This window comes from Doryrhamphus excisus, linkage group LG6 (genome assembly GCF_037039965.1).
Source record: "Doryrhamphus excisus strain RoL-2023G ecotype Guam linkage group LG6, RoL_Dexc_Guam_v1.1, whole genome shotgun sequence".
NCBI classification, from domain to species: domain Eukaryota; kingdom Metazoa; phylum Chordata; class Actinopteri; order Syngnathiformes; family Syngnathidae; genus Doryrhamphus; species Doryrhamphus excisus.
Window position 1 is genome coordinate 11,684,738 of NC_136362.1, and position 12,081 is coordinate 11,696,818.

At 43.6% G+C, this 12,081-nt stretch overlaps 1 protein-coding gene across 5 annotated transcripts in view; it reads right to left on the reverse strand.

Annotated features, from left to right (window-relative positions):
• dab1b (DAB adaptor protein 1b) overlaps window positions 1-12,081 on the reverse strand; it is a 98,706-nt gene that overhangs the window by 16,316 nt on the left and 70,309 nt on the right. For all 5 annotated transcript variants that reach the window (XM_058066403.2, XM_058066406.2, XM_078791422.1 and 2 more), the window contains 3 exons: window positions 8,304-8,443; window positions 3,783-3,881; window positions 236-367 (listed from right to left, as the gene is read on the reverse strand). In XM_058066403.2, coding sequence (XP_057922386.2) covers window positions 236-367; window positions 3,783-3,881; window positions 8,304-8,443 — 371 coding nt within the window. The remainder of the gene's footprint in view (window positions 1-235; window positions 368-3,782; window positions 3,882-8,303; window positions 8,444-12,081) is intronic.

A 12,081-nucleotide genomic window follows, 5' to 3' on the forward strand; every position in this document is an offset into this window, starting at 1 on the left:
TGCATATAGGAGTGAAAATAGAAGGAAGATGGTGTGAGAATAGGGGATTAATCCAGTTAAGACAAGAGGATTTGGAGGGGGAGGATTTGGAAACGGAAATACTGAGGAATATGCTAATAGAAGAATGGAAAAGCAAAACCCAAGAAGGCAATGATGGCAATGATATCACATCATGTTGTTATGAAATATGATTATCTAATGAATTTTGAAGAGCGATAGAAATCAAAGTACTCACCGACTGTGAGGTCTTGATGGCCACAAACCTATGGTGGCCCTCTTTTCCGCAAACATAACCAAAGGCCCGGTGGTCTCTGGTGTCCTTGGCGATGTAGCTGATTTCATGGACCGAGTGGTGATGCAGTAGCACCTGGACAACAGCACAAAACCACTCCTTCAATACTGGCCATTTTTACAATTTTAACTGAATAGTAAGTTTCAGGAAAATATCAGTTCCCCACTAAAAAGGGAGAAAACCAGATTTTTGTGATAACATGCGTGAAAATGCGTAATTTAATTTGTGTGTTATGCAAGAGCTTCCTCTTCCTGTCATATGTGTTTCTACGTCCTTTCATCATGCCACCTAGTGGGCGTTTTTATGACTAAAACTGCTCCCAAGCCTAATCCATTGGTGAGGAGTTGCATCAGCACCCAGTTTATAAACCTGTTAGTGTTTATAAAAACATACTATAGAACTACATCCTTAATATTGAATGAGTTAATAACTACTTTGGGTGTTTTGGCTCCAGGAGTCCCCCGATGGGTGGTACCGCCATATTTAAGAACACCAAAGTAAGGCATTGGAGCAACAGAGATACTTTTCAGACATATACAAGTCTGTATATTCACAAACTTTGCTTAAATATGTTATAAAGTATATTGTTTGTAATTGTTCATTCATTTTCTACTGCTTTTCCTCACGAGGGTCGCGGAGGGTGCTGGAGCCTACCCCAGCTGTCTTCGGGCGAGAGGCGGGGTACACCCTGGACTGCTTGCCAGTCAATCACAGGGCACATATAGACAAACAACCATTCACACTCACATTCATACCTATGGACAACTTGGAGTCGCCAATTAACCTAGCATGTTTTTGGAATGTGGGAGGAAAGCGGATTACCCGGAGAAAACCCGCGCATGCAAACACATGCAAACTTCACACAGAGATGGGGCCGATGGTGAAATTGAACCCTGGTCTCCTAGTTGTGAGGTCTGTGCGCTAACCACTAGACCGCCGTGCCGCCCGGTTTGAGTATATTTTTCATTAAAATAGTAGTCATGCCAAAATGTCGTGTTGCTGCTGGATGTTCATTGTATTTAATTTATACTGTAAAGTGTAAAGTCAGTACACAATCAATGGCAGAGGTTTCTGGAGCTGAAGCTAATCTAATTATTTCAAAAATCATTTTTATTGCCGATTTGATTTTTCCATCCACCATTTTTATGGGCGAATCAATGACTAGTGGAGGACTTACAGTATTTTCAAATCAAACTACCATTAGCACGTATTGTTGAGACTGCGCAGGTTAAAAATAAATGCATAGATGACACACACACGCTTTTCGTCGGTGTAAGTTTGGAGTTGTCACCCAAGCGCACCCCACCTGCATTAGCAGAGATAAGCTAAAGCGCTGGGGAGGAGCTTTCTTCTGAATATTAGAAGATATTACACACATTCAGCGGGAGCGTGCGGAGTGACGCTTTAGATTATTGTAGAACACAAAACTAATACGACTCCATTCAGCTGAGAATCATGTCAGCTTTACATAAAGTGGGAGCGACCCCCCCCCCCCCCAGTTTAGTTCATCATAATATAAGAGCGATATTGAGCATGGAGGGTTATTTACCGCTTGGTAATCAGTGAATTAAATGACGAGCATTAAGGGACATGCATTGCAAAACAACAAATAGCCTTGTCAGAGCTGCTTTGGCGGGGGCCTAATGGCACATCAGTCATGCTCAAAACACATGTTATCAAAGATGGGTGGGGTTCGACCGGAGGTCGAAAGCTACAGGCCAAATGCTGCATAATTATAAGTTTAGCACAGCTGAGGTGGAGCCGCAGCGTAATTAGTATTAGAGGCAATGATCATTAAGGGGTGGAACAGCGTGCTAATTATCAGTTAGTGCTGATGAGAAGAGAGGGCCTATCTAACTGACACCGTGCCGCAGTACGGGGGTGGGTGGGTGGGTGGGGAGCCGGGCCTCTCGATCATCCCATAATGGAACAGCAGGGCTGCGAGTCCGCCAGGGGGAAGGAGGCCAGGATGGAAGGTAGCCCGTCTCCTAACATTACCATAAGTTTGCTCATCTCACTGCGCTGCATCATTAGCAGGCAAGACAGGCCCAGCCAGTCATCTGAAGGATTTTCCTCGAGCATAACCCTGCTCTTACTGGGATGTAAGTTAAACCAGTTTACTCTGGGCCAATTAGCTTCTGCCAAAGACCTGCCATCATCAGTTATGAGCCGGACGACTAAATATTCTTTGGAAAGCTTTGCCGGGGAAAAGAAAATGATCGGAATAACCTTGCGAGTCATATTGGGGCATGTTGGTATATTTGCAAAAATAGAGCAAAAATAGTATTTTCATTTAAAGTCATATTGGGGCATGTTGGTATATTTGCAAAAATAGAGCAAAAATAGTATTTTCATTTCAAGTCATATTGGGGCATGTTGGTATATTTGCAAAAATAGAGCAAAAATAATATTTTCATTTAAAGTCATAATGGGGCATGTTGGTATATTTGCAAAAATAGAGAAAAAATAGAGCAAAAATAGTATTTTCATTTAAAGTCATATTGGGGCATGTTCGTATATTTGCAAAAATAGAGCAAAAATAGTATTTTCATTTCAAGTCATATTGGGGCATGTTGGTATATTTGCAAAAATAGAGAAAAAATAGAGCAAAAATAGTATTTTCATTTCAAGTCATATTGGGGCATGTTGGTATATTTGCAAAAATAGAGCAAAAATTGTATTTTCATTTCAAGTCATATTGGGGTATGTTGGTATATTTGCGAAAATAGAGCAAACATAGTGTTTTCATTTAAAGTCACATTGGGGCATGTTGGTATATTTGCAAAAATAAAGCAAAAATACAACAAAAATACAGCAAAAATAGAGCAAAAACAGTATTTTCATTTCAAGTCATATTGGGGCATGTTGGTATATTTGCAAAAATAGAGCAAAAATAGTATTTTCATTTAAAGTCACATCGGGGCATGTTGGTATATTTGCAAAAATAGAGCAAAAATAGTATTTTCATTTCAAGTCATATTGGGGCATGTTGGTATATTTGCAAAAATAGAGCAAAAATAGAACAAAAATAGTATTTTCATTTAAAGTCATATTGGGGCATGTTGGTATATTTGCAAAAATAGAGCAAAAATAGAACAAAAATAGTATTTTCATTTAAAGTCATATTGGGTATGTATTGGGTATATATTTAGCCTCTGCCAGTTTACTCTGGGCCAATTAGCTTCTGCCAAAGACCTGCCATCATCAGTTATGAGCCGGACGACTAAATATTCTTTGGAAAGCTTTGCCGGGGAAAAGAAAATGATCGGAATAACCTTGCGCGTTCGACTTTCTCCTGCGTTGCTGGATGTTTGTTTTAATGCCAAGCTCACAAGATGGCGGCGCTGGCAGCCATTGTGTAGTCAAGTGTGCAAACATCTGCCCTCTGGATGTCCTACACTGTAGCTTCGCAGTACAGCAGCTGGCGGAGGCCTCCTAGTGCAGCTGGGCTTAGCACAACACCCCCCCCCGACATAGTTCTGATACTCACCCCTGATCTTTCACAGTAAATCTTGATCCCTCCGAAGGAGACCATCAAGAAGACTCTCTGCTTGTGCTCCCCTTTGGAACGTGCAGATGAAGCCATGCCCTGCAGGAGATAAAAGTGATAAGACGTGAGCAGATGAAAGACTTTAGGTTTATTCCGACTCAGGTGAGTGGGCGACGGAAGTGGGGACAGTCGTTACGTAAGGTTGTGATAGGACAACGTGTTCTTTCAGGCGTCGTTTTCTGAAAGCCTCGCTTCTCAGAGGAATCGCATCACCTTGTGCGGCGAGTTGTATCGTAATTGCTGTCTGCTCTTCCTCGCAGGCGCTTCTTCTCTTCAAGTAGGTCTAGTTGCGCTTCATCGTGACACACACGTGAGTGCTAGCTGACAACAATAAGGGGAGATTTGCTGACAAAATGCATCGACCGGCTCACTTCCGCGGCTCGCACGTAAATGCTGACAGAACAACCAAGGGGCTGGCCTTTGAAGTTTGCTCTTTTCCCAGGGAACAGCTCAACGCTGATTTAAAAAAAAAAAACAATTAACATTTCCACCGTGCTCCGTTTGACGAGACCTGTGTGCTTGACGTGTCTTTCATGGAACAAAGGCTGACAAAGAAGAAAAAAAAGGGGAGGAGAAGGAGAGAGTGAACAGGAGAAGAAAAGACCTGCTTGATGTCTGACAAAACCACAGTGACATTAACAAGTGGTCCACCTCATTTGCACATCAGCACAACTCTACCTCTTTTAAAGATCAGGCCATGTTTGACATGCTAACCGTTTTGATTTTGTTCATCTGCATAAGATACACCATATGCATTAAAAATCCATACATCTTCTTCTGCTTATCCAAGGCTGGGTCGCAGAAGCCCAGACTTCCAGCTCCTCCAAGGTGCCATTTAGTCTCCATAGTATCTCTCTATAGTCTCTCCGACGTGCCCTGAACACCTCACCTGCATCCGGCGATGCTTATCCAGCCCCCTCATCTGGCTCCTCTCAATGTGGAAGAACAGCAGTTTCTCACCTTATCCCTAAGGGAGAGCCCAGTACTGTCCTGATAATAGGCAGTATTCAACCATGAAACACTAATCATTCATTACTAAATTAATTTTTTTAAGAAAAACGCAACAGAGTGAGGACACGATGTAGGACATTCATTCATTTGTGAATTTGTGCCACTTTGACACTTTCACTATATGCGTTATGCGTTACATTAACGCCCAGTTTGGACTCTTAGGAAAACAATCAGACTTCACATCTGAAATAACAAACAAAAAACAGACTGTGTACATATATTTATATTGTATATTCTGTATATTTTGTATTTTTCATTCTTTTTTTTAATAGATGTGTCTGCACCTACTTCACCAAAACAAAGTCCTAGTATGTGTTTGATTGTACCTGGCAATAAAACCCTTTTCTGATTCTGATTCTGATTTTCTACCGCTTATCCTTACAAGAGTCGTGAGGGGGGCTGGAGCCTATTCCAGCTGTCTTCGGGCAGGAGGTGGGGTACACCCTGGACTGGTGGCCAATCACAGGGCACATATAGACAAACAAGCATTCACACTCACATTCATACCTATGGACAATAATAACATGAGAAGACACAGGCCATGTTGTATGTTAACTAAAAAAATGTTTGCAAACCGAGGCAAAATTTGCCACAAATGTTACTTTAACCAAAAAGGCTCCACCGTGTATAAGAGCGAAGATAGAACTCCCCTTTGAGGATTCAAATGAAAAAAAATGCACCATTAAAACTGAAGCTTGTGCGCATTAGGGTCACTGCAAAGATTTAATTTCCTGTAAGTATAATAGTTAGTTTTCTCAATACAATTGTCAATATTCATTCATTCATTCATTTTCTACCGTTTATCCTCACGAGGGTCGCGGGGGGTACTGGAGCCTAACCCAGTTGTCTTCGGGCGAGAGGCGGGGTACAGGCCATGTTGTATGTTAACTAAAAAAATGTTTGTAAACCAAGGCAAAAATTTGCCACAAATGTTACTTTAACCAAAAAACCGGGGCTTACTGAGGTTCCACTGTGTATCAGAGCGACTTTGAGGATTCAAATGAAAAAAATGCACCATTAAAAATGAAGCTTGTGCGCATTAGGGTCACTGCGAAGGTTTCATTTCCTGTAAGTATAATAGTTAGTTTTCTCAATACTTTGTCAATATTCTTTAATTAATTCATTTTCTTCCACTTTTCCTCACGAGGGTCGCGGGGGGTGCTGGAGCCTATCCCAGCTGTCTTCGGGCGAGAGGCGGGGTACAGGCCACGTTGTATGTTAACTAAAAAAATGTTTGTAAACCAAGGCAAAATTTGCCACAAATGTTATTTTAACCAAAAAACCGGGGCGTATGCTAACTGAGGTTCCACCGTGTAGCGACTTTGAGGATTCAAATGAAAAAAATGCACCATTAAAACTGAAGCTTTTGCGTGTTAGCGTCACTGCAAAGGTGTGGACCATATTTTCTTCCAGTTTCATTTCCTCTAAGTGTAATAGTTAGTTTTCTCAATACCTTTATACCATATATTGCAGATAATCACAGCAAGCATTGGACATAAAAAAAAGAGAAAGTTGGTGAGAAAGAGGCAGATGGGTGGCAGAGTCAATAGCCGTTGTCAATCATCCATCGCCTCCTCCATTTGGTGGATTAGACCTTTACGGCAGCCAGCAGCAGCTCAATAGAAACACTGTCCCCTCCTTTATCCCCTGTCCAGATAATAGCAGGTTTGTATTGACCGCTACTGGCTGGTGACTACCGGTGTCATGTGGAGGTTAATGCTGGAGGCTGCGAAAAGGTGCTTTTATTGGACTTATCACTGGGGGTGGATATAGCCACTTCCCACATATCTACGCTTAAACTGCACAACACTAAATTGAAAATCCAGATTGCGAACATGAATATATTGCCGTTTTGCGATACCCATAAAAATTATAAAGGTCATAACGACTATACGCTAGCAAAACATAATTATCTATGTAATGCCACAAAGCATGCTGGGAATTGTAGTGGTAACGCTACAATATACTGTAGTTTTTTTCATGTTACAGAAGAAACACCAAGTTGAGAGTAGTTGGAATCTTGTTCATCAGCACCATTCATTCATCCACACGGAGGTGCTGGAGCCTATCCCAGCTGTCTTTGAGCGAGAGGCGGGGTACACCCTGGACTGGTTGCTAGCCAATCACAGGGCACATTTGGACAAACAACCATTCACACTCACATTCATACCTATGGACAATTTGGAGTCGCCAATTAACCTAGCATGTTTTTGGAATGTGGGAGGAAACCGGAGTACCTGAAGAAAACCTGCACGGGAAAAACATGCAAACTCCGGATTGAACTCGGGTTTCCTAGCTGTAAGGTCTGCACGCTAACCACTCGACCGCCGTGCAGCTGAGAAAAAAAAAACTCTCAAGATAATAACTTGCTCATTTGGCCGATCTCCATATATTTCCGCTTCATAGCACACAGTCGCTTTGTCTCTGTGAAGGGAGGGGAGAGGCGGGGCCGTTAGCATTCACACATAGGAAAAAAAGCAGAGCTTTCTGAGGAGCTATGCAAGATGGCCGAGGGTGGGATTGAACTCGGGTCTCCTAGCTGTGAGTTCTGCGCGCTAATTACTCAACCACCATGCAGCCTCATCAGCACCAATATTCCAATAATTTTCCTGACATCCTACCACTTAAAAATCTAAGCTTTTGTTGTAAAATTGTATAAGCACCAAAACATAAAACTTGATTCCTTATCGGGAATGCAATGTACTTTATTAGTAGCTTTCTTAATGTTAGCCTGATTTGTCTTATTTTAACAGAATACTTGTGTGTACAACTAGTACAAATATCCCCTGATTTAATAGTTTCGGTGTTCTGGGCATGTGAGTCTGCTCTTCATTGTCTCTGTCCCTCAGAGGAGGAGATCAGCCCTCCCTTTACAAATGTTGTTTCCTACATTAACAAACCTTTTTATATTTTTTTCTCTGTTCAAGTTGCATTGCAAGTTTTATTAAAATGTACTTCTCATTATTCTCAAAGAACATGCCTCGTTGCTCATCAATTTCGAAGCCATTATGCAAATTGATTGATTGCAGCAGTGATCAGATGGTCCTTGGTCTGTGGTTGTGAGGCCTTTGGAGACGATTCATGGTAGTTAAATGATCATTCAGTATTTTGTATTGCGGCCAGCCTAAGGCGCTCACTAACACAGATTTTGACATATGTGAACAATATTGGTATTTTGATCTTTGAGTTTCATTCATTCATTCATTAGCTGATGAAAATAAAGTGTGTAGTGTGTATTTGTATCTGTCTGGTCATTTCTTTCGAGAGTTCGAAAGTGAATCATAAAATGTGAGTGAGAAAACAGCCGCCTGTGACTCATTTCCGAGACAATACAGACATGCTCGGGCATCTCTTGTCCGAATCTGACCGAGATGAGTGAGGAGGTTCAATGATATCCCTGAAGACACACACACACACACAAACACACATACAAGTACACAAAGTCTGCACCTTGAGCTTCATCATGGAGTCCTGGCACAGCTTGTCCCCGCGTGCTGCTGTCACCTCATCAATCCCGATCAGCTTGGCCTTGTAGCGCACGCCATCTCCACGGAAACGCTTAATAAGCCCCGCCTCGCTGCGGTCCTGACCTGCAACGTGAAGACAAAGAGAGAAAGGGAGGACAGGGCGCATGAGTCGGACGATCTGGCATCAATATTTATGGCACAGGAAATGCAGAATGAATCATAAATTAGTGGCGAGTAAAGACATTGAGCTCAAAAATGGAATGGGAATAATGACTGCAGAAAGAGGAAATGGGACATGAAAAGGGAAGATGGAGACCGGGAATGGAAAATGGAAACGGGTGCATCAGCTCCCATGGGTGCCGTCAGTGAGGAAGAACCAGCGTTTACCCACCAGACACCCGCATGGCGGGATGGAGTGTGGATGTGGAGGTGTTTACAAATGTGTGTCTACATGGCCTCGGGCTTTTCTGTCCCACCCGTCCTGCTGATGATTGTGTCTGTCTATCCTGACGCCACCTTGAATCTGACACCTTTCTCATTTTGTCTCTGCGCTGCGTGCCGATGTACCGCTTTGATTACATGAGCCTGAGCCTCCAGCGCTGCTTTGTGAAAACTCCGTCCCCGAAACGTGTGCGGGGTACACCCTCACTGAGAAGATAGCATTCATTCATTCATTTTCTACCGCTTGTCCTCACAAAGGTCGCGGAGGGTGCTGGAGTCTCTCCCAGCTGTCTTTGGTATAGTCTTTGGGGCGAGAGGCGGGGTACACCCTCACTGAGAAGATAGCATTCATTCATTTTCTACCGCTTGTCCTCACGAGGGTCGCGGGGGTGATGGAGTCTATCCCAGCTGTCTTTGGGATAGTATTTGGGGCAAGAGGCGGGGTACACCCTCACTGAGAAGATAGCATTCATTCATTAATTTTCTACCGCTTGTCCTCACAAAGGTTGTGGGGGGTGCTGGAGCCTATCCCAGTTGTCTTTGGGATAGTCTTTGGGGCGAGAGGCGGGGTACACCCTCACTGAGAAGATAGCATTCATTCATTCATTTTCTACCGCTTGTCCTCACAAAGGTGGTGGGGGTGCTGGAGCCTATCCCAGCTGTCTTTGGACGAGAGGCCTGGACTGGTCACCAGCCAGGGTGGAATTGAACCCTTGTCCCCGTACTAGCTGTGAGATCTGCACGCTAACCACTTGACCGCCGTGCCACAGAGAAGATAGCATTCATTCATTTTCTACCGCTTGTCCTCACGAGGGTCGCGGGGGGTGCTAGAGCCTATCCCAGCTGTCTTTGGTCGCCAGCCAATCAGAGGGCAGATATAGACAAACAACCATTCACACTCACATTCATACCTATGGACAATTTGGAGTCGCCAATTAACCTAGCATGTTTTTGGAATGTGGGAGGAAACCAGAGTACCCAGAGAAAACCCATCCATCCACAGGGAGTGGGGGTGGGGTTATGCAAACTCCACACAGAGATGGCCGAGGGTGGAATTGAACCCTTGTCTCCTACTAGCTGTGAGGTATGCGCGCTAACCACTCGACCGCCGTGCCACTGAGAAGATACCATTCAGTCATTTTCTACCGCTTTTCCTCACGAGGGTCGCGGGGGTGCTGGAGCCCTAGACTGGTGGCCAGCCAATCACAGGGCACATATAGACAAACAACCATTCACACTCACATTCATACCTATGGACAATTTGGAGTCGCCAATTAACCTAGCATGTTTTTGGAATGTGGGGAGGAAACCGGAGTACCCGGAGAAAACCCACGCATGCACGGGGAGAACATGCAAACTCCACACCGAGATGGCCCTGGTCTCCTAGCTGTGATGTCTTCGCGCTAACCACTCGACCGCCGTGCCACCGAGAAGATAGCAAGATTTCTCAAATCAAGGTCACAAGCACCTTGGAGAATTTATCACTTTTTGATTCTAGGTCACATCACATCACTTGTGTGCCTGGTAAAAAAAAAAACTCACCTATTCTTCCATGTTTTGTCTTTATTTCAGAAATAAATTGTCCTTAATTTTTTTAAAAAGGGAACTGGGTTATGCAAATGAAAGCAAAGTCTTGGGTCTAATGCAAGCGCTTGTCTTGGCTATGCACACTCTCTCATTAATTCATGAGGGCACAATCCACCAAACGTTGGGGGAGGTCTTCATGATGCTAAAGTCATTAAAGTCTCTAAGCAAGTGAATGTCAAATCTTGCGCCTAATTTAGACTTGTTTCCCTGCCAAAAGGATGATGAGTCTTTCATACCAGATACCATGTACTTTGGAAGCCAGAGACACGACTCGAAACGCAGTAACCAGGTATAACAAAAACACTTAAAATACATGACATCTATATATACTACAAGTTACTCCAATGCTGCTTCTGAATCAAACGATCCTTTACACAAGAACCCCGCAGTCTATTCATACAGTATTAAGCATTCTATCCCGATTTTACTGACTCATACACTCGGTAATGTGATGTAAAATGCATGCTGCTCCAGTTGCATTTTAAACACCATCAAGTCTGATTCCGTACAGTTCTCTCAGATGAGCTTTAACCAGATGTTATGTGCCATTTGTTTCTTTACATACAGCGTGCAATTTCCCTTAATAACACTTCAGGAGAGATTTAGAGCTTTATGCAGAGATCCCCCCCCCCCACTACCCCCGAAAAAAAAGTAGGCCTTGCATACTGAATGAGAGTCTTGACACAGTGGCATAACTCGTGGTGCGACGACGTGCTCTGGGTTCAGATGGAAGAGAAGCGAGTGTGCTGGATTTGAAGACTAAAGGGCTGCGAGGCTTGCTGTTTCATGTCGTTACACACTACGAGGAAGGAGTGTGTGTGTGTGTGTGTGTGTGTGTGAGTGAGAGAGAGAGAGAGAGGTGTGGTGACACATATTCCTCTGGCCTTTTTTTTTTGGATTTACAATTACCCAAGGTTGAATGGTCCTCATAACATTTCTGGCCCATGAGCCTGATGTTCATAATGTGCCTGACAGAGAGGCTTGCCTAGAGTATTGTCTCCTGTTAGTCCGAGTTCAAGCGTCAGGTTCAAACTCCTGTGACACTAAAAACAGTTAAATACAGAAATACAGGAGAGACAGACAACAATATTCAAAGTTACTCGCAGCGACGAGAGTGAAACTCTGAGCATGCAGGGCTTTGACACAGTATCATTTCGGCCTTTTCCCCGTATCATTCATGGGCGGTTTCTAGGGTACAGGGCCAATTAATACTGTAGTATGTGATAATATTTGTTATCATGGTCATTTTTTCATGTAAATTGAGGGATCAAAAGCAGTATCGGCCACAAATATCGGCCCAAGCAAAATCGGACATCGGCTGAGGGTGATGGCAAAAAATCGGTATCGGCATCGGCCCCCCCAAAAAAAACATATCGGTCGATTCCTAGTCTCTACTATGTGGTCGTGCAACTCTAAGGGGGAGGGGGGGGGGGCAGTTGCATGAGCTGTATTTGTTTGTCTATGTGTGTAGGTGTATATGTGAGAGTAATTACTTTTATTGTTTTACACATTTTTGCAGGATTAACATGAACATCTGCAGGGTTGCTGTTGGTGCATCCAGGCACCTCCAGGACCTGGGGGGGGGGGGTTGGTGGGGGTCTCTGGTCAGGGTAACGGGAACATTTCTTCTTCAGCACATTCAAAAATGTTCTATTGTCTAAGCCAGGGGTCTCAAACTCAATTTACCTGGAGGCCACTGGAGCTCGGGTCTGGGTGAGACCGGGCCGCATCAG